This window comes from Archocentrus centrarchus, chromosome 20 (assembly GCF_007364275.1).
Source record: "Archocentrus centrarchus isolate MPI-CPG fArcCen1 chromosome 20, fArcCen1, whole genome shotgun sequence".
Taxonomy (NCBI): domain Eukaryota; kingdom Metazoa; phylum Chordata; class Actinopteri; order Cichliformes; family Cichlidae; genus Archocentrus; species Archocentrus centrarchus.
This window is the reverse complement of record NC_044365.1, coordinates 6,941,241-6,964,014: the sequence shown is the minus strand read 5'-3', so window position 1 is coordinate 6,964,014 and position 22,774 is coordinate 6,941,241. Positions and strand designations below refer to the sequence as shown.

The 22,774-nt window shown below is 39.9% G+C and overlaps 1 protein-coding gene across 1 annotated transcript in view; it reads right to left on the bottom strand.

Annotated features, from left to right (window-relative positions):
• The window catches only part of vstm2a (V-set and transmembrane domain containing 2A), a 110,113-nt gene that overhangs the window by 9,268 nt on the left and 78,071 nt on the right, over nt 1-22,774 (bottom strand). Inside the window, exons 3-4 of the mRNA XM_030757161.1 lie at nt 19,255-19,305; nt 15,885-16,221 (exon numbers count right to left, since the gene is read on the bottom strand). Of these exons, the coding sequence (XP_030613021.1) occupies nt 15,885-16,221; nt 19,255-19,305 (388 nt within the window). The remainder of the gene's footprint in view (nt 1-15,884; nt 16,222-19,254; nt 19,306-22,774) is intronic.

Below are 22,774 nucleotides of genomic sequence, written 5' to 3'. Positions count from 1 at the left end.
AATTATCCTAGGAACCACAAGTAAGCTTCCTAATAATACTGCCTAAGGGAAGCATGTATAATGTAAATAGAATTGGTCCTAGCACAGAACACTGTGGAACTGTAATTGGAAGTCTCACAGGAGCTTAGCTCAGTCATTCTCAACCACCCTCGAGGTGTGGCCTCTATCTCCTCCTATGGCCAGCATATTTTCCCAACAGAGTATCTGATGGCCAGCAGGGCATAGGTGCTGATTGCCCAGATCTTGTTCTTCCCATTCACCTGACGACTCTGGACTTGCCTTACTTTCTGCAGGTACTTGGCTTTCCTAGTGGTTTCTTTATGGTTCCCATTTGCCTGTGGGATTCCAAGGTACTTGTAATTATCATAAGTTTCTGCAATGGTAACTTCTAACAGTGTAATCCACTCAGTTCTGACTACATTCCCTCTATTTGTTTCCATCCAACTACAGTACAGTTCTCCAGTCCAAATGATATTCTGATGTCATTGCTGTAGATGTGGTGTGGATCAGTGAATCAATGTCTCATTCACTCCTGGCGTACAGCTTGATATCATCCATGTAGAGGTGGTGGATGATATTTGCTCCATTCTGTAGTTGGCATCGGTAGCCAGTCTTGTCTTGATCTGGCTGAGGGGGTTCTGGCCTATGCAGAACAGCAGCGGGGACAGAGCATCTCCTTGGTAAATCCCACACTTGGTGACTTGTGCAGTTGGCTTGAAGTTGGCCTCTAGTGTTGTTTTCCACATACCCACTGAGTTCTTGATGAAGGCTCTCAGAGCCCTGTTGATTTTCTACAGTTCTAGGCATTCCAGAATCTATGTGTGAGGCTTTCTTGTAATCAATCCAGGTGGTGCACAGGTTGGTCAGTCTGGTCTTACAGTCCCGATTGACTGTGCTATCTACCAGTAGCTGGTGTTGCCCCTCTGGTATGTCTGCCAATTCTCTGCTGGGCCCTGCTCATGTATTGAGCCATGTGCCTGTTCATCTTAGGCACTATGGTGCCTAACAGGAGCTTTCATGTTATGCCGAGGCAAGTTATTGGCTGGAAGTTGGATGGGACCGGTCCCTTCTGTGGATCCTTGGGGATCAGGACTGTCCAGTCTTTGGTGCATCTTATCCAGGAACAGCTTCCTCCTTTTGGCTTTACACCTGTGAGGACTTATGAGATCAGTGGATCCCTATTTAAGCTGGAGGAAGGCACCTGTTCGATGCCTGATTGTTGCTTTGACAATAGTCAGTGGAAATGGACTTCTGAATCTGCATGTTTGTCTGCCTATGTTCTGAGATCACTGTTGGACTTCTGTTTCCTTCTGTGCAGGAGACCTGGAGCCTGTATTTGTGAGTAACTTGAGGGAGAAAGTCTTGGTGAGGGATTGTGTGGAGGATCAGCTTTTATTTGGAAATGTTTAATGGCTGGTTTTGTGGAAACTTTGGACCAGTCTACATTGGAGCCCTCGAACCTCCCAAACTGCCTTGCATAATTCCATCTGAGAACACCTTTTGCTGTTTCATCACTGTACATGAACGCACCAAACTTCATTCTGCGAGTCTGCACTTTGAGTCCACTTTGACACTCAGTTATGACACATGGTATCTCAACTTCCTACCTGTTCCTTCTATAGGATCAGGGTACCTGTCAATATTTTCTGGAGGCCCTTATGAGAGAAAAAAAGTGCTTCCAACTTGCAGTAATCACCTATAGAATTGTTGATAAAGAATGACAGCTAAGGGGAACAGTAGAAGTTAAGACGTTTAGCTAAAGCTACACATCGGCTGTGCAGAAAGCCAGAATTGCCACATGACTGCAAAAGAAGTGCAGGGAGGTTTAGCTGACAGGGGACTTGCAATTCACTATTTCACTGTGCAGCAGTGCAGAATTTCAACAACTGAAGTTTACAAATACTGCAGACAGGACAAGTTAAAAAAGAGAGAAAACTGGAGCAACAGCTGATAAAAACCGCCACTTGCCATCTGTCCAGGATGGAAATATTTTGCTTTAGGATTGTGTTTCAATTCAGAGTAGGAAAAATTGCAAAGATACAAGTTGTGGAAGCAGCAGTCATGCAGTCCATTAAGAAAATAATTTTGGACATAATTGGACTTCCATTGCATCCAAAAGAGACCTCCGTGAACTCATTCAACCCCTAAACCCCACATAAATGAAACTCTATAAGAATATCTTTAATATTTCATGTGTGCAAGACAGCCTTTATATATCTCACAACTTGAAGGGATATGGAAGGAAAAGTGGCAATAATAATAATATTCATAGTAATCTTAAATCAAAAACTCGCTATCAAAACCTCAAAATCCATGAACTACTGATAAAAGGAATGACAAACGCAAATCTAGCGAGCTATTTTTACAACCAAATACAGCAGCAATACAATGCAGTGAGGCAGGGCTGCCTGATTGGGTTATAATGACCTCCTTCTGGATATAACCCAACAATGAAGGGTCACTGCACACTGTACAGCTGTGTAGGGTCATTTCTTCAGTGTTAGTTGTGACATCTTCCAGATACACTTTAAAATCTGCTGAACCGACTCTAAATTGTGCTCTAGTCCCTCCAGAACCTGGTGATTAAGTCACACTTGTACAAAACAGCAGAGAGATTGTTATTCATACATTATTGATTTGCTGTTGTGCTTCTATTGTTTTGTGTGGGATTTCCAAAGCCATTTTTCACTTTGCTTATCTGAGAGAACACAAACAATAAGGGAAGGCACATGTACTATAGATATGATTCTATCAGGTAAAAAAATAGTTCACCCATACTATCTGCAACTACACTATCTCATGTTCATATAAGATCTCTGAACCTAAATGTTGTAGTCATTACAGTCCTCCATAAGTCATACAGATTGCCAGTTGTGTCCAGTAAATCTGAGGTTTGCCCAAAAGATCATTTAGTTTAATGTTTATTTTTTTTTTATACATGGAAGTCGTAATACCAGAGACTGTTAAGATTGAATCTTTGCAGATCTAAAGACAAAAACACCACTTTTTCATGCACTTGTCACTTTAGAGAATCTCGGCACAAGGAGAAACTACCAAAATACCCATTTAGGTTTTATTTACTACATTTTATGCAAATTTGTGCAATTTTAATGAGAAAGCTCATTTATATATTTAAACAGAACTTGTTCAAAACTTGGAACACAACAAAATGGTACAGTGCTTAAGTACTGTCACATGCCTATGTGAGTTTTCTCCATATCCTCTGGCATATGCTTTACAAAGTCAAAATTCATAAGTATAAAGGATGAGGATTTTCAATAGCCAGTAAGTGTGGACACAACTTTTGGATGAAATTATGTAGTCACCACACTTGAAAGATCTTCCTTCTGTTTTCTTCTTTTTTTTTTTTTTTTACTTTGTAGCAAATAAACAAATCACAGGTATAACACAAAAGTTTTTTTTGTTTAATTGCTGAACATTTATCCTTAATGATATGTAGCTTCCAAAAAATAAAAAAATAAAATAAAAATAATTACAGATTTCTTCCAGAGCAAGGATGGGAAAAAATATAGTCATCCAATGTGCATTACTAATCTAAACTTGCAAAATAGTCTGCAGTTAAAACAGGGAGTTTGCAGACCTTAACAAGCTCTTGCACCTGACTGACTGAATGGAAATATGGTCCCAGCAGCTGTCAGTTGAAACAATGGAAAGAAAACAACTACTTCAAGGAGTAAAACAGATGATTGGTGTTCCCAGTCAGCTGTGTCTAAAATTTAGAAAAAGTAGAAGTACAGTAAAATAGGAAAGTTATAAAATGAAAACACAGACTGAAGATGTCAAAGTAACAGGATAGAAAACTCAAAACAATATGCCTTAACAGCAAACGCACAACACAGAGTTACAAAGGAGTCAGTTCTTGTGACAGAACCGTACGAGATGGGCTGAATGGACTCTGATTTACATACAGATAAGCCAAAAGAAAATCAGTATTAACACCTAAGCCAATAAAGAAAAAAAAAAGGTTACAGTGGGCTATTTCTTTGAGTTTTCTTTCTTTCTTTTCTCTTTTCTTTTTATTACCTTCAAACTTTATGGTATTTGTTCCCATTGTTACAAGTGCTGTGATTAAAGTCTGATGGACTTTACATGCAGTCCACTTCAGAAAACCTGACTTTTAAAAATGTGTCAGACAGCTGTAGCTTATTCAGAACTCTGATGTTAGAGTCCTTACTGAGAACAGAAAAGTGGCTCATATTGGTCCAGCTATTCAGAATCAGAATCAGAATCAGAATCAGAAGGTTTTTATTGCCATATGGGTGAACAGGTTCACAGCATTAGGAAATTGCTGCGGTACTTCGTGCTTACAGAAAAAAACAAATAAGTATAAAAACTATAAGACAATATACAAGTATACAAATTGCAAATATACAGAGATATTAGAGCTATAACTATAGCACAATATTACAAAATTACAAATTACTATTACTATTCAGATGCATCCCATTTTTAAAATGCTCTTGGTTTTAAAGCACTAAATTGTTTAAATCCAGAATGCTGCTCTCTTATCAGCCATCCAGACAGTTCAGATGGCTGGGGACAAAACAATGTTTTTATGTACCACATAGCTAAAACAAACTTTCAGGGAACCTGAAATCTCTTAAAACTCTCAGGGCTTAAGACCTGTCTGTTTGCTGCTATTGCTACCTTGAATTAGGTAAGACTTATTCCTAGTTTTCCCTGCACTGAAGCTGCTCTGGGATTATTTATTTATTTATTTGTTCAGTTACCTTATTATGTCTGTGCTTTGCCCAATTATTTTATTATGTATGTTTGTAAGATAGTCTTTTTTTCTATGTATCTGATTGCATTCTATGTCTCTTGCTCAACCGTGCATTCTCATTCTATCTAGTATTAACGTTATGACCACATACATAGTATTGTGTTGGTCCCCCTTTTGCTAAAGCAGCCCTGAGTATCTGATGGCCGGCAGGATTCCACTGGGCCCCTGAAGGTGCACTGTGGTATCTGGACCAAAATGTTAGCAACAGATCCTTTAAGTCCTGTAAGCTGTGAGGTGGGGCCTCCACGGATCACACTTATTTATCCAGCATATCCCACAGATGCTCAGTTGGATTGAGATCTGGGGAATTTCGAGACCAAGTCAACACCTCAAACCATTCCTGAACCATTTTTGCTTTGTGGCCGGGTGCATTATCCATTAAAAAAGTCAGGCATCAGGGAATACTGCTTCCATGAAAGGGTGTACATGTTCTCTAACAATGCTCAGGTAGGTGATATGTGTCAAAGTAACATTCACATGAATGGACCCAAGGTTTCCCAGCAGAACATTGCCCAAAGCGTCACAATGCTTATGCCAGCTTGACTTCTTCCCATAGTGCATCCTGGTGCCAGGCACTCCGTAGGTACGCAATGCGCAGGCACCTGGCCACCCATGTGATGTAAAAGAAAACATGATTCATGCCTCAGGTCTTCTGAGCTCCGAGTGGGCTGTGGATGGCCTGGGTCCCCTGGGTCCTTTCCTATTTACCTCTGGATCGCGGGGGGCATGGTTGCAGTTCTTACCCTCATTGAGTACATTCCACGACAGAGGCGCATACACACATTACTGCAAACAGCAAAACTGTGTGCATGTGTGTATATGTATATGCATTTGTATAGACATGTGAATGTGTGTATGTATGTATGTATCTTTGAGTATTTTTCTTTCCTTTCTCCCCTTTGTGCCCCCCCCCTGTTTTTTTTTTTTTTTCCAGATCATCGTTCCGATTCCGAAATCAGCCAGTCATGACAGGCTTTAAAAAAAAAAAAAAAAAAAATCATCAGATTCACCCGTTGATTCATCAGGCCAGGCCACCTTCTTCCATTGCTCCATGGGTCCAGTTCTGATGCTCACATGCCCATTGCTGACACTTCTGATAATGGATAAGGGTCAGCATGGCCACCCTGACTGGTCAGGCAGCATGTTTTCTGACACCTTTGTGTCAGAACCAGCATTAACCTCTTTGGTAGTCTGAGCGATAGTTCACCTGTTGGATCGGACCACACGGGCCAGCCTTAACGCCCCACATGCATCGATGAGCCTTGGCAGCACATGACCATGGAGCTGGTTCATCACTGTTCCTCAGACCACTTTTATACGTACTAACCACTGCAGACTGGAAACACCCCACAAAAGCTGCAGTTTTGGAGATGCTCTAAACCAGTTGTCTTCCTGTCACAATATGGTTTAGGGTGGGCCTATGTTGCCAGTGACAAGTTGTTACCACATGAACATGTCGAATGTATCAATCAGTTATGCATTCATAACATTTAGTTTCAAAACACAGAGACTTCACGATAGGATGTACTAACCAATAGGTGACGTAACAGTGGCTACATCCATCTTTACATGAGTTTTAGGGTTGAAAGGGAATATATAAATGAACTTGCCTTTTATTGTGCTTTTATGATTTCTTTCTCATCTGCTTGTCCTCCATTTTGGTATTGTCTCCCCAGATAACTGCAATAATGTCTGGGAATGCTATCTGAACTACAGCAGTTATCTCTTCCCAACAGTACCAATCACTTTGAAAGACTTGCATAAGAGTCTGCCACCTTCTTACAAGCACTGGGTGCTAGATTGTTTAAATTTGTTCAATTTCTAAATGATGTAAGCAATCCACATAGATCTGGAAAACAACAGCAATTATTCTCATAACCTCACAGATTCTTTCAGCTTTTTTGTGAGCTGTTTTTCACTTCCAAACTAACCTTGCCAGCGAGCACACTAAAGGTAAAGCCTGTGCCCCTGTGCTATCTTTAGAAAACAACAAAGGAAAAAAAAAGTGAATTATTATTGTTGTTGTTTTTGTATTCTGCTGTACATTTTAATTGATGAGCAAAGGGGAAAATGTAAAAAGAAGGCTCCAGTAACAAAACTGAATACACACATACACGAAAAGAGCTCTCATTTGAGTAGTAGCTTTTTATTTCATTTCACATTGCTGTGGCTAAAAGCACTTTCAGCCACTCCCTGTCATAGTTTCCTTGACAAGGTCACTGTGTCTTTACATGTCATTTGGGATGAATTTGCAGCTCAATTCTTACAGCTAAAGAGGAACGCTCATGTAAAAGTGGAGAAAAGGGTTTCCGGTGGAGAATTGGAGACTTCTGTACAAGATCTTAGGGTTTACAGCAGTATATGATGCCACTTTGAGTTTGTACTTTTTCCACACTTTCCCCACTGTGAGTAACTACAGACTGAATCATGTCAAAGTATAATGACTGGGAGTATCTAAGCTAGCAGAGACCTTTTCACTGAGTCCTTGGTACATGCTGAGATAGAATAGAGCCATACTGAATACCTTTCATTTTGTCCTACTTAACCTAACACAACACTCCTCATTTTGCCAAAATGTTTTTGGCTCGGTGGAACGGTGATGTGAAATATTGATTCCAGGCCAGTGAGGCAGTCAGGTTCAGTGAGGCAGGGAGGTAATTCACCACAGCACCTCCACAGGGAGCTCAAACTGGCATGGAGCCAGTTCTATCTATTGCTGCTGATCCCTGGCTGGCTGACCATCTCTTTGACTTGCTTGCTTATTTGTCTGGTGGCTCCAGTATATAACTTGCTTTCTGATTTGCTTGTTGACTGACAGACTCTAACCGACTCATAGACTGTCCAAACCAGAGGTGGATTCTGAGCTGACTGACTGCTTAAATACAAGTGGATGTAATTGGCATGAAGCATGACTGTTCAACTGTGATGAGGCAAAATGTGATAACACAGTCTAGTGAATAAAGCTCCTAAATTACCATCCACATCTAAAAGGACCACATCAGCAGTTTTGTATGTTTTAGGCTACATAACAACTATTTTTTAAACCGTGTAGCCATTAACTGAGAAAGGGAACAAACAACTCAGGGCTTCAATAGTTACTGTTGCTTTTCTCACACTGAAATACTGACAAATTTAATACTGACACTGATGATGGTCGCAGCTTCCATCCGCCTTATTCCTGTTAAATGGTAAATGGGTTGAACATAGTGCTTTTCTACACTACATGAGCTCTCAAACCACATTTTACAGCATGTCTCACTCACACATTCAAACACGCACTTTTTTCCTGTGTTTATGTGCTTTCTGTGTAACACTCACATACATCTACGCTCCAATGAATGCATCGGGAACACGGATACTTGACACACAGACTGGAGCAGCCACTGATCGAATCACCAACCTTCCGATAAGTAGATGTCCTGCTCGACCTCCTGAGGCACAGCCACCCACAATGTCTTTTAGGAGCCTTTTATGTTCATTAGCTGTGGCTCAGGAGGTAGAGCAGGTCATCTACTAATTGGAAGGTTGCTGGTTCAATCCCTTGCTGCTCCAGTCAGTGTGCCAATATGTCTTCGGGTAAGATACTGAACTCCAAGTTGCTCCCAATGCATTAATTGGAGTGTGGATGTTAGATAGAAATCAGTTAGAAAGCGCTTGCATGAATGTGTGAGGCATGCTGTCTTGAGTGCTCCTGTAGATTAGAAAAGCACCATATAAGAACCGGTTTATTTACCATTTCAACCTCCACCTTTTCATCATATTTCAAACACAATAGAGGATGTCTTTTAGTCGGAGGACAAATACCCCAGTTACAGATTCCTTTCACCCTCCCTTTAAGACAGGTTTCTATCCATTGGCTGCCCCTTGCTAACAGAAAGTTTGAATTGCAGGGCTTTTGTGCACACATAAAGAGCTGTGCACCTGAGCCTGACCATATTAGCGATATCCACTCTTGTACACTCTTGTATAAACAGCACTCAGTGACAAGAATAGGAAAAGCAGGCTGAAACTGAGTGTTTAGAGCAGTGTGAAGCCTGAGCCTTTGGCTCAAAGGGATTACTTGTAGTTGTACTGACCTCACTATTTAAAACTTTGGCCATGTTTACTGTGAACATCCAGCACTGAATGGCACAAAACAAGGAAGTGAGAATTTTCAATACGTGTTCTGGAAAAATTACACCATCTGTATCTATTTAGTGTACAGCACCAAATGGCTTCCTTGCAACATCTGGCTTTCACTATTGTTAAAACTTTTTTTTCCATTTTTAGGTTTCAGTTTTCCAAAACATTAGTTTTACAAACTCTTTTCTAGAAGTTTAATGTTGCCAGAAATGTAATGTAAATGTTATACTGTTATACTCACATTGTCTCTTTACAGAGGGACCTGTAAGGTTCATGATGCACAGAATTCAAAATACTGCACAAAATTTCACTTCACCTCGTATACTGCATATTTAAGGTTATTTTAATTTAAATGTTATTTTATTTTAGGACACATTTAATTATTTCACTATCCAGTTAATTATTTCATGGTTCCTGTGCTGCAGTGCATCATTAAATAATTTAAACTGTCCCCGCAGCTCGTCAGCAGACCCAAACATCTGACTGGTTATCCTGCACAGCTGGATAATGGACTGATGCAGTGTCACAGTCAGTTAGTGGTGGTGTGGACTTGTGGCAGCCTGGCATTCCTGAATACATTATGAATGAAATTGCAAGCAGAAATGGTGGAGGAACACTTCCCAATATGTAATGTTTTGAAATACTGGTGCTTCTGTGTCACAAAATACACGTTTAAGGCAAGAATGTCCCAGTGTAAATGACATTTTTGGAGGTGTCCCACTAATAGCCAGCTATCAGCTGACGGGGCGGTTGGAGCTCATGATACCCGCCGTGAACAGCACACTGTTTTCAAACCAGTGGAGCACTGTGAGTATATTTTGAACTGAATCAGTTGCTTATTTCCTGATGGTCAGGTGTGTTATATGTGTTTATAGCAACTTATTTTCACTTAAAACACGAGAAGAATTTTAACAGCAGGGTACACAGTAATGCCTTGTTGATGTCATCAATTATGCTGCTGTCGCACTAGGAGCTGTTGATGTGTTCCATTTCACAGAAGTCTGGTATTGCAGCTGAGAGCGACATCACTCCCTATCATGGATAAAGCCCAGTCAGTGTTATAGGTATGGCTCATTTAGCGAGTCACAAATGCACAACAGTAGTAGTACAGAAAGAAAGTTGTAGTTTTACTAATGTTTGCGTGCACTGCTGCCATCTTGGGCTGGGGCTGCTCTGACTTTCTGAGTTGGAAGTCCAGCTGGAGGCGGTGTTCCAGTTGAAAACTCTGACTGGGAACTCAGAAATTCTGAATTCCATTTCTGAGTGAACTTGCCAAGTAGGAAGTGGCAAGGTTGTAAGTACAAACTGTTGCACTTGTTATTGAGAAACACCCACAGACTACAGCAACGATTTTGACCAGATCAGCATTAGTCACATCACCTGACTTTAAAAGGTGAGGTTGATACACTGCAGCACAGGAACTATGAAACAACTAATTACATTGTGATATAATTAAACATGTTTTTAGATAAAATAATTTGATATTTTTATTAATGTATGAGTGACACAACCCTAAACATGTCTGCATTTTTTCATCCAGAATCCAAACTGGGTTCAATTCGCTGGTGATTGAAACTTCGAACCCAACGTTGACATTTTTTTAATGCTAAATGTGGTTGTTGGTTGTGGCCTGTCAAAAACCGTCAATGAAAATTAGGCTGTGTTTAAACCTTCAAATCTGATCCAGATTTAGGTCAAGATGGCTGAGATTTAAGGACCACTTATAGTCCTTTTATAGCCATACATATACATGATATAGACCAATATGATCACATCTCAAGCAGCACCCAGCATTCATACTTTTTTTATTTATTTTTTTAACTAATCAGTAAATACAGTAGGTGCAGAAAATATAGTATAAATGCAGTAGCAGACTCAAAGAAAGATTTATTTGCAATCTTGAAAATTGAAAATGCCACAGCTGAAGTACGGTATCATTTAAAACAAAGATGTTTACATTCATCCTCCATCAGTTTTCAGTGGTGTTCAGGTCTGGGCTTTGCCCCTGCTGAGCACTCACACACACTGTGTTAGACAGATTTACATGCACCCACAAGACAAACACAGAAGGACCCACATTAGGTTAATGAATGTCTAGAGCAACACTGCCATACCACGAGAATTCTTGAGCAGTATAAAAGCAGCCTTGAACAGCAGTCGTGCTGTTCCTAACCACCTACTGGAATGATGACTCATTGGTGTTCTTTCCTTAGACATATGCAGTTGAGGGAGTTTAAAAAAAATATGGTAGTTCTTTAAAACAAGGTCAGTGATTTTTTTTTTCTCTGTTTTTGGATGAATGCTTATGCAATCAAACTGAGTCCATATTTGTTTTTACCTTCATGCGGGAACAAGGCTGGCCTCAGGGGTAGAGGGACAAGTCTGGCTTTGGGGATATTTTTCTTTCTTTTTTTTTCCCCAGCTCCGGTCACCTCTGAGCTTTGACAGAACAACACTGCCAGGAACGATGGAGGCCGAGCTGTGATCTAACAACAGCTGACACACTGGTGGGGAGTAGCTGTGAACAAACCACTCTGCTACTGCAGCCGCTCCACCAGCCATAGTCGCATTCCCCCATCTGGAAAGTGCCTCATTGTTTACAGATGCAGCAATGCGGAAAAGGAAAATATCTGCACTCTCCCAGGTTTAATTTCATCTCAGCCCATTTGCCTATTGTGGCTCATCTGCCTCAGACCTGAGCGTAGCTGTAATAGAACTCTGTCGCCCTCAGCTGTAACACCTCTCTGCCACTCAGAGAAGGAGGCTAAGGCTGCCTGAGCAGCCACAGAGAGGCATTTATCAGTGTCAGACACACCACACACAGGACTCACTGCAACACAGTTGTCAGCATAATTTGGCTGCCTCATAATCTCACACTCTGCAGCCCTGGGGATTATTCAACTTTTTACCTCTATTCAGTGGCAAGTAATATCTCTCTGTGTTTTGCTGCACAGTGCAGAGGGCTATCTGAGCCTAGAGCAGGGTTCACTTTGTGTTTGAAATATCTGCCCAGTGGAGAAATGACTGGCATTTAGAGATGAGGGGCAGCACAATTATAGCATAGTCGAATAGTGAAAAAAAAAATAAATAAATTATTAGTGAGAATTTATACAAAGCGATCTGAGGGTGAAATGTAGGTTACTGCATAGGGATCTATGGTGTTCTAATGGTTCTAATGGTGAAATATAAATTCCCTCCCTTATCTTGTAAACAAAGAAATTGAAATGATCAAAGCCCGTACAAAACATAGTGTTCATGGGAATCTTAAGAATTGTACTTCATTTTGTTAAAGCCTTTTTTTTGTTTGAGATGTTCCCCACCAGAAAAACTTCAGATCATTCACTCTGTCACTTAAAGCAACTTAACAGCTCCGTTTCCCCCAGATAACCATCAACAACAAACAGGAAGAAATAACATGATTTTCTTCTATTTCTGGCAACAGGGCAGAAATAGTGCCAGAATAGTGTATATGGTGCATATATAAAGTTATTTTGATGTTACTGAAGTCATCTAGCTACTGTCTGGCTGGATCACTGTCCTGTCTTTGTTAGGGGCTAGCATTAGCCTTACCCACAGCAGCTATGCCAGCTGGAATTTTCATTTCGAGTAGGTTCACCCCAGTTAGGTAGGTAAAAGGGTTGATGCCAAATGAATTTCTTTCATTGTGTGAATTCCATACAATGATTTTGGAAGGCTCAGGAAGAAAAACACACCCACACACACAAAAACAACACATCTGTTGCTGTGTATTACCCTTTGCATAAGAGCGAGCTGACAGTTCACCACCAGAAAGAAAAAAATAAATAAATAAATAACTATTCTTTCTTTCAAAGATTTAAAACAATTTAACAGATACATTTTACAGATAGCCATCCTGTCATGGTGAGCAACAACAGACATAAGTACCATGGTTTTGTTATATTGCTGTAAAAAAAGGGATATGGGCAAATATAATAAATAGTGATTTGATATTATATTTGATATATATTTGACCACTTTTTGAGTAATGAAGTAATCTACCTACTACACTTGTTGGGCTAGCATAAGGTTATAACCCCGGGAATGACAATTTTCATTTTGAGCATGTTCATGGTGGGCAGGTCAAAGGGCAGACACCAAAAGGGCTGCTTGGTTAAAATTATATATATATATAATATAGTGATACAATATGAGAGATTGCTTTTTGAATATGGTTGTCTACCTTCTCTCTGGATCACTATCATGCCTTGGTTGGGCGGGGGTGTCCAGCTGATCCAGAGAGCCAGAATTGTCCTTTTGTCTTTTTTCCACTCATCCTCAGCAGGTTTAGGGGTGATGCTATGAAATAAGTGGCTGACTTTCATCAGCCTTTACTGAGCCTTTACTTACACACTGTAACATTTTAGCAAGAAAAGTTCTCACAACAGGCTTTTGTTTGTGTTTAATACATTTATTAAGTCCCTTTCTCTGTTACTCTGCTGCCTGTGGTGTATTACGTCTCACTAAATGGTGGGTTTTGTTCACGTTTGTATAAGTGCTCCAGTGGTAACATATATGACCTCAGCATCACAATTTTCAGTGAGCTTAAGGCACATGTTTTCCAGTTCTTTCAAATGCTAAATACTTTTGCGCTTATCAATGCAACTCAATAGGTATGACATCGCACACATCTTGAGAGATTTTCACCCTCACTATACTTAATGAAGGATAAAGGTATTGTTCATATTCTTTGCCATAATTGTCACAGCATTAAAATTCTTGTGGATTACAAGTAAAAAGAAGCAATTATAATTTCAAGCCTGTTTATGCAGCATTCTAATGGGATTTAAAGATCCTCCGGAATCTTCGTATGGTTTGGGGTGAACATTACACAATTATGGTGACATTATATGTTGCAACTGGACCTGTTGTTAATCCCTGTGTCTTTGTTTTATACAACTATTGGGCCAGTTAGGATGTAGCAAATTTAAAATTCTGTTGGAACAGGGTTACAGTTATAACAATTGTTGTAGTGACTAATAAATCTGTAAAATAATTGAGTACAGCTTTAGCTGGCCTATGACACTAAGCTATGGAGTCAGAGAGCCTGCAGTGAGGAGACACTCTGTAATAAGGTGTTTTTTTTTCAGATGCACCAGAGGAGTCCTGCCTGAAGAGTTCAGGCTGCTTATGAACATTTCTAAAACACAGCTGGGGGCCTGGCCATGTAGTGCCTTAGACATTAACAGTGAAGTCTTAAAATCATTTTGAAAACTCACAGGTGTTCATTGAAAAGGATGAAAGGGTAGAGTGTGTTATCATCTCCTAAAATTAGTTAAAAGCTTAAAGCAACATTTTGGGGATGCTAGAGGGAGGCGACTGACTTATAGCTGCCTGCTGAAAAAGAGAACTATAACATGCTAGATGAGATTAAATAAACCAGAGACTTCTTCAATATCCCCGGTTACTAAAAGTGTGAAAATTTAAAGCACTGATCTGCTGCAGTTTGCAACATTAGCATCTTGTTGAAAACTGGCAGGGCTCTGGTCCTCTTGATGCAATAACTGTTTACTTCCATCATTCCCAAGCAATTAGATTTCCTGGAAACCCCAGTAGATCATTTCCAAGTTAAGATTAACCGTGAGTCTAGAGAAAGTTCACTTGAGGCTCCTCACAGCCTTGACGAATGTTTGGAGTTTTATGAGCCTGTCCTGAAGATTCTTTGAGTGTAGCACAATCTTGACTAAGAAATATCACATGTAGCTATTTTTTCCTTTTTTCTTCAACAGCCCCTTTGCCATATACTGTGGTACATTAGTCCATCAAGGACAAGAGTATAACTCACGCCAGTATGAACACATTACTTGCAGCTCTATAGAAAATGCTGTGCAGATTAGCGAGGGGCCCGTGGAATGCCCGCAGGGTTCACTCCACATTGTTGGTGTGCTATGGGGTAAGAACATCAAACTCCATTGATGGACTTGCATGCTGCTGTGATCTTACATGCCTCACAGTCACAGTCAAATTTAAACATTGAAGTTTGCTGTAACCTTTTTAATGTGCAACCAGTCAGATGACAGCCTATTCTGATGTCATCTGAAAGCCTCATGACAGATGCTTTCAGTGTTCAGAACCTACAGTCTCTAAGAACTATATACCCTCCTACCACATTTAATTTGTCCACAGGTGACAGTCACACTCATGATGGTGAACTTTTATAAGGTATGCTAATTCTCAAAAGCGTGTAGAGCTTGTGTATTTTTTTCTTTGATCTCTTTACTTTCCTCTGGCATTTTCTCACTATTCTGCACAATTTTGTGAATTAAAAAGTTATTGGAGAGGATAAATAAAGCAAGACAACTGACTGCTAACAGACTGTGGCTAATGATCAGCTGTTAAGCTTGTCAGTACATTAGCTTAGCTGATAGCAAGTTTACTCAAACCAATCAGTCAGTTTTGAGGGGCTCTAATTGCTTCCTCTGAGTTCACCAAAGTAGACCTATGAAGCTAAATATTTGCTCAGATGAATTTGGATCCTTCAAGCAGGCTTTTAATGCTGAAAATCTTGTTAGTATATCAACTCTTAGAAGAGGCTCACAGTTCTGTGAAAAGGCACACAGTAATCAATGGTGTATTCTTGGCACCTGGCACACGCACTGGAAGTTTGTGCTCCAAATTGAAATCATGTGGTTTTAGTAGTCGTGTTGAGTGTTGCTATTATAGCCGTGCTGGTGTTTTTTCACTCCACTGAGAGCATGCTATTTTTTAAAACGAAAGTTCTATTGTAAGCTCAGTTGCTGTATAACCTCATTCTGAGGTCTACTGTTGTTATCTTGAATTTTAACCAAGCAGCCCTTTTAAGCAAAGTAGGTGACTCATAAATGTGTCAAGTGTGTTGCAAATCAGAATTTTATGGTTGTAGTGAAAAGTCAAGTAATAAAAGTCATAGGAGACTTTTTTGTGTTCCACAGTTTTTAATGTAACTCCCTGAGGGCCTTACCTGAGCCGGGGTTGTGTTTAGCTGTATTGGAGGATGTGTGAGAGGTGGAAGTTGAGACCACCCTCTGGTCTGAACTCATGTTGTCCTGGCCCAGCGGTGAGCTGGACTTTTTTGGCTTCTTGTTTTTCAGGTGCCGTAGGGAGTTCTTCTCGGGAGGCGGCAGTGGTCGCTGAGGCCTGGACGTGGTGTTGACCTTCAGCCAGGCTTGGGCTTTGTACTCCGCAATCTCTCCGTAGTTAGCTCGTGTCACCCGGCACTCGTACAGTCCTTCATCATTCTTGCTGACTCTGGAGATCTGCAGCTTGTGTGAGATGTCATTGCCCTGGACTTTCACTGTCTGTTAGAGTGATTAAAAGAGATCACATTGTCATAACATTGGATGATCTGATGAAATACCATAAGTTTCCTAGACTCACATGACACATGACTTTTGTACTGTGGGTTTTCCCATAAATTTGACATAAATTTAAATACATGTTCATTTAAATTTCAAGTGTATAAATGACAAAATAAAAAATAAAGTTCAGAGTAGTTTATTGTAATAAACTGCATGAGGTATGTTTTGTTTCACAGTACACCTTTTTTTCATGACATTTTCCTAAGGATGACTGTAAATAATTAAGTGTCAAGAACGGAAAACATCTGTCAAGGCTGCAAACCACTCTAAAACCCACAAATGTGCATTTGTTAATAAGGGGTGAAGGCGTGATCTGTACGGCTCTGAGAGCAGGGCAGCAAAGTCAGCCAAGCATGTTAATATGGCAGTTCAACTAGTCGTATGGGTGGCACACATGACAGGCAAATTTTTGCTCAGTTCATTTCACAACCCTCTCTCTCCCTCACTGATGTACAATTTTCACATATTTTTAAAGGAGACACTGAGTTAAGGTGAAAAAAGCGCACTGCAGATTAGGATTAGGGTAAAAGCTTGGTCTTGGTTAAATATTGAGAACATCAGCATATCCTCCTCATGTGTCAAGTCATGGTTAACTTGAATAAGTACAGATTCAGTGTGAACATTTTATGATTCTGCAGACTGAGTTTAATGAGAAACAGTTTTATTTTTTAATGAAAAACATTTTAGGTGGCGTCTAAGAGAAGCAGTTTCATATGCTACTAAAATAGGTGGACTCAACAGCGTGTACATGCACATTTAAATTTCCCATCTTCTGATTCAATTAATATTACCACTCAGAACGGGAAAAAAGCTCTCTATATCTGTCAACGTTCATTATGGCTTTGGGCACAAGAGGCTCTTGCAAAAAATTTAACTTTTTACTTGTGCTAACATCCCTAAAATAAAGAGTGTGTAACAGTGATGTTACAGAAGCAGTTCTAAAAAAAAACTGCAAAAGAAATAAAGTTTGTTAAAATCATATAGAAAACACGGATGAACAGTAGGTATCTCTGTTTTATGTTAGATATCGTAAACGAATTTTTAAAAAAATGACAAAAACAGGGTCTTTTGCTACATTCAGTTTCATTTGGAGTTCAGAAATTTTCCATCCAATCATCCTTCCATTCGCTTCCACTTATGCAGTTCAGGGTTGCAGGGGAGGGGGCTGCAGCCCATCCCAGCTAACCCCACTAAGTACATGTCTTTGGACTGTGGGAGAAAACCCACGCAGTCACGGGGAGAACATGCAAACCCAACATGGATAAATGCTGGCCAGATGGTAGATTCAAACCCAAGACCTTCTTGCTGTGAGGTAACAGTGCTAATTATCGCACCACTGTGCTGCCCCAATTCACAGTTAATAATAATAATAATAATAATGGCAAGAAACATTGCTGGCACTTACACTTGTGGAGGTGCATTATGTGTTAAGTGGAAAAACTAGAGGGACAAATATGTTCACGGCTGAAAAACTGACCGAGGAGGGAAAAAAGTCCCAGCAGTTTATTTGTTTCTGTCGGCCGCATCGCACATAAAACACCGGGAAACAACTGCAAGGTAATTAACACAGATGTGCTGCAATCATGATTATGATTTTTTCCATAATCGAGCAGCCTTACTCTGGAAGAGGCTGCAAAACTTTGTGAAAGGAGTCCGACATGGATCGACGAATCAGAGGACCTCAATATTGAGGTGAGTTACTGAGAACATAAAGAACTTTTCTGTCTCATATGATGGCAGAATGTAGTCACATTCCAACAGCAGCCGCCATAATGCTGGCTTAGAGATGAGACTTGAGGCGAGGATGATATTTTAGTAGGATGATATTTTTCTCTTTCCTTTGCATTTTCACCTCTTCAATGAAAGGGACCCCTTGACCAATGATAAAACATAGGTATGATGCTTCATATCTTGAGTCTGAAAGTGCTGGCATGAATTCAAATGTCCCTCCACAGCAGGTACGACTTCTCTTCCCTTCCACCTTTGGCATACTAGGTATGTGGCAGATCTCAGGCCACATATGTAAAACACAATTAGTTAGAAGGAAGATGTCCTTCCCGGCCTCTGAATTCAAATACAGTGGTGGGAACATGGCAGCTTCCTCAAACCGAAGCACGTGCTCATGCCTATGTATATTAATATGTAGATTCATTTAAGTTTATGAGAATCGTTCAGTTGTTGGAAGACATAATTACACACTAATCAATGTGTATTTATGAGTGCAATTTTATTTTCTATTAAAAATCACTCACTGTACCTTTAAAATTCCTTTTAAACCACTTTTTTTTTCTCTTTTTTGTTCCTGATTGGCCGCTTCTCCTTTAAACAGCAGGTGGGTAGAAAAAAACTGATGCCTGAGCTTTTGACTCACTTGCGCAGACACTGACCTCATTATTTGAAACTTTTCCAAGTTTAATAGGAGCATCATTGTAAAAGTATCTATATCACAGAAATTGGGAAGAGCTATAACAGGTTCACTTTAATAATAATATTACATCATTAATTAATAATGAAATGATTTTAGAATACAGTCACACTAATAGAAGACTGTCATATAGGCAAGGACTATGTATAACACAAAGAAACAGTGACCCAATTTCTAAGAAACCAGCATCTACAAACTTAGCTTGATCGTAAATCTGTCACTTTCCATTACACATGCCTGCCTGGCTGTCTCAGGGCTCCAATGAGGTCATTTAGAGGAAGGCTGCATGGTGCACTGGGCACAGAAGGCGCATACAGAGTGGCAGGAAAAAGGGGCGGAATAGTTGGTGGGGCATGAGCGCAGGGAGGGAACCACTTTGACAGTAATAATATACTGCCACTGATTTCACTGATTAGCTCCTTTCTCTGGTTGAAGGTGTATTATTCGAGGAAATCAGCTGCTGTTGTGTTGGCTCGGAATGAAACGCTGCCAACTTCGGTTACGATGGCTGGGAAGCACTGGGCTGTGTGATGTTTTCTTGTACTTACACTTATTTTCGTCCCCTCGTCATCAGGATCAGGCTCTGATATCATTTCCATCTGGAAATACAGAAAGAGAGAAAGAGAGCATTAGCAAAGTATAGAAACTTGCCACTTTGAGGACATATTTAGAGATGTATTTTATGCAAGTCTAGAGTCAGACACCCTAAAACCAACTAAGAGATGCCTACAACAACCTTGAGAGCACGCATGATCTATTCGCTGAAGGTTATAAATCTTTCAAAGCAACATCAACACACAGTTTATGGAATGAGTGACTGCATTGGTACCGTTCTGCCTTTAAAAGTAAATGGCACTCTTGCCACTGTTTCCGATTTATTTTTAGATTGTCTGAGTGCTTCTGTGGAGAAATTAAAGACGGCTTCCAGATGCTGCTGTGAATTTAGTGGAAAAAGAAAACAAAAGCGGTTCAAACCGGGATGCTGTGTGACAAATGAACAGTTTCCTGAGACAAATCACACCTCAAAACCTCTATCAGTTTCTGCAGTAAAAAGTAATATCACCCAGGAAAACTTATGACAAATAATAAAATGTCAGACGGCTGAGAATAGCTTTTTAGAAAAGCACAAAAAAACACAGAACAGCAGCATGGCTCCTGGGCTTACAAAATGCCTCTGTTTGAGCATAATTCTAGCATGGTGGCAAGCACTAAGCCTACAGCCTACATCATGGACCGAGCATTGATTTTAGAGGCTATAATTTATTTATCCCACATCGGATGCCAAATGGATGCGTGCCCGGGAAAAAAAAAAAAAAAAAAATAGAAAAGGCTGCTGACTACAAAGCTAAGGAGGAGCAAGAGCTGCACAGCACAAAAGGAAGTTTCTCCAGAGGACATGGAAGCTATTGGCTCTACAGTGGAGACAAAAAAATGAAGAGCAGGAGGAGAGAGGGATAAGATGGCTACTTATAAGCATTTGCTGCAGAGAATGTTCCTTCAAGTGCTGTAATTACCTCAGAGGAACCAGGGCGCTTTTCCCCAGAGGATGTTCAGTAGACAGGTGATTAATGAGAAGAATTAGGAGCCATAGCTTTGTCTGCCTGCATGTATGCACGACTCTTACATTGTGACTTCACAGATGGATCTGGCATCCTCTATTGTAACAAGGAGATGTCTTTAACGGCGAGGCACGATTAATTGTCCTCAGTCTCAACTTTGGAACGGTTTCAAGTCATCAATTTCAGCCTCTGCTTTTACAAACCGCTATAACAGTGGTTATATGGGCTGGGTGTGCAGTCTATAGATGTCACCTGAGGAAGATCAAGTTAGACTTCCAGCAGAAGAAAGATGCTCTGTTGTACCACATCCAGAGAGGCTGCTGTGTTAAGGAAAGCACTTTTAATGGACAGTAGTTTAATGACTTCTCAAACACTTCATCATGGAAACACCTGTAAAAATAATCAAATCACTTTAACAATACAGTCGAACTCTATTATTTTGCAGTGTCTAATCAGTTCTTGTAATAAAAAATAAACCATTTTTATTATTTGTTTTAATTAGTGTCCTGTGCTGGCTTTCCTTGGAGCCCATATTGTCAGTGTTCTACTGGTTTTTCAATCTTGAATTAATGGTGAATATCCAATCTTAGTTACCATTCTAACTACCCATCTGGAAATGTTATAAGAGTCCTGTCTGCCCCATCTCAGCCCTGTTTTTTTAACTTTCTGCCTCTGTCTCCCACTCACCTTCCACCTGACAAATATCTCCAGGCTTTGTTCCATCTTCCTAAATCTTCCCTTATATCCCAGATCTCAAACATCTCACAATGCATAGTAGAACAGCCTCATGGTTATTTATGAAATAACATGTGGTCTATTTGTTTGTGTATGTGTACATGAATTGTCCTGTTTTATGAAAGTCAGTAGGCTATGATGTTGAAATTGATGCATTTTATCAGGAAGTATGTTTTATGCCCACACCATGTAAAACCCAATTCCAAAACGAGGGATGTTGTGTAAAATGTAAATAAATACAGAATGCAATAATTTGCAATTCTCATAAACCCGTAAACTCATAAAACCAATGATTAGGTTAACTGGCAGCAGGTTAATAATGTGGACATACCAAGATTATCTGACAAAGGCAGAATTTTTCCAACGTAAAGATCGCTGTGAACACAATTCGCTGTACCACGCACAAATTCAGATTAAAGCTCTGTCATTTAACAAAGAATTCATATGTGAACACAACCGAGGAATGCCGCTGTCAAAGTGGAAAACCGCTTAGAGAAACATATGCTCCCAACCATGCAACGACTTTTCCAGGGAAGGCTAAATTGCAAACCGCATCTGTTACAACAACGCGGGTTTGTAGTAGAAGAGTCCAGGTGATGAACTGACCTGCCTGCAGTCCAGAACTTTCACCAATTGAAAACATTTGGCACATCATTAAATGTCACAAAGAAGACCCAGTCTTCTCCCTGAAGTCTCCCAAAAGTCCAGCCAGGGGTTTCCACAGTTCCCACACATTTACAGACAGTTGTTGAAAGAAGAGTAAACATGGCTCTGTCCCACCTTTTATGAGACCTGTCACTGCCATCAAATTCAAAATGAGCTAATATTTTTTAGGATAAAGTAAAATGTCTCAGTTTAATGATTAGATATGTTTTCTGTGTTGTGAATAAAATATTTATGTGCTGTCTAATAATACTTTATGTGATTTTTGTGCCATCTGTTTTTATTTACATTTTACACAACATCCCAATGTTTTTGGAATTGATGTTGTAGTTTTTGTGATCTTCCTCTCACAAGAATTATTACTCAGGTAACTTAAACAACCTGTGCGCATATCTAAGACATAATGAGGCTTAGACATAGTACTAAGTGAATAGAAATATGAGGGTGGATTATAAAACACTAGAGATGGAGGCTGTCATGCCTCTTTTCCGAAAGAGCTTGGACATGTTGGTGCAGCAGACATACCTACTCATTATCTTGTCTGTGGTTATTCTAGTAAAAATGCAGGTAAGTGTGTTTATTGTTTTTTTCTAGGCTTAGCATATACATAACACAAATCAATATGGAATTTGTTAAGTGCTCTAATTGGATGAGTCAGCCATGTTGATCATGTTGTGACTCTGTATGGAGCCGTTAATGAAGCTGTGAATGTTGCAAAGCTATGAATGTGGATAGTAGAAGTATAACTGAGAAAAAGTCTCTTTAGCCCATATTTTCTAACAAATTTACTGCTTATTTGACCAGTTATCATCACATTTGTCTGTTAATTGTATACATTCATTTTCAAAGTTATGGTCACCACTATATTTATTTAGATAGGTGCTTTAAAACGTGCCTAAATAACTGCAACACTTAGAAAGAATGTTGCTTAGTGGCAAGATTTGCTTCTAGAAGGACTTTGTTTATAAAGTGATTTTTAATCTTTGTACCAAGTGGTTTACAGTGCGTGTTCAGTACAGTTCATGTTCACCTTTATTCACACACACTCACACAGCAATGGAACCATGCCAAGTGGTTGTCAGCCATCAGGAGATGCTAAGGTTTCAGTGTC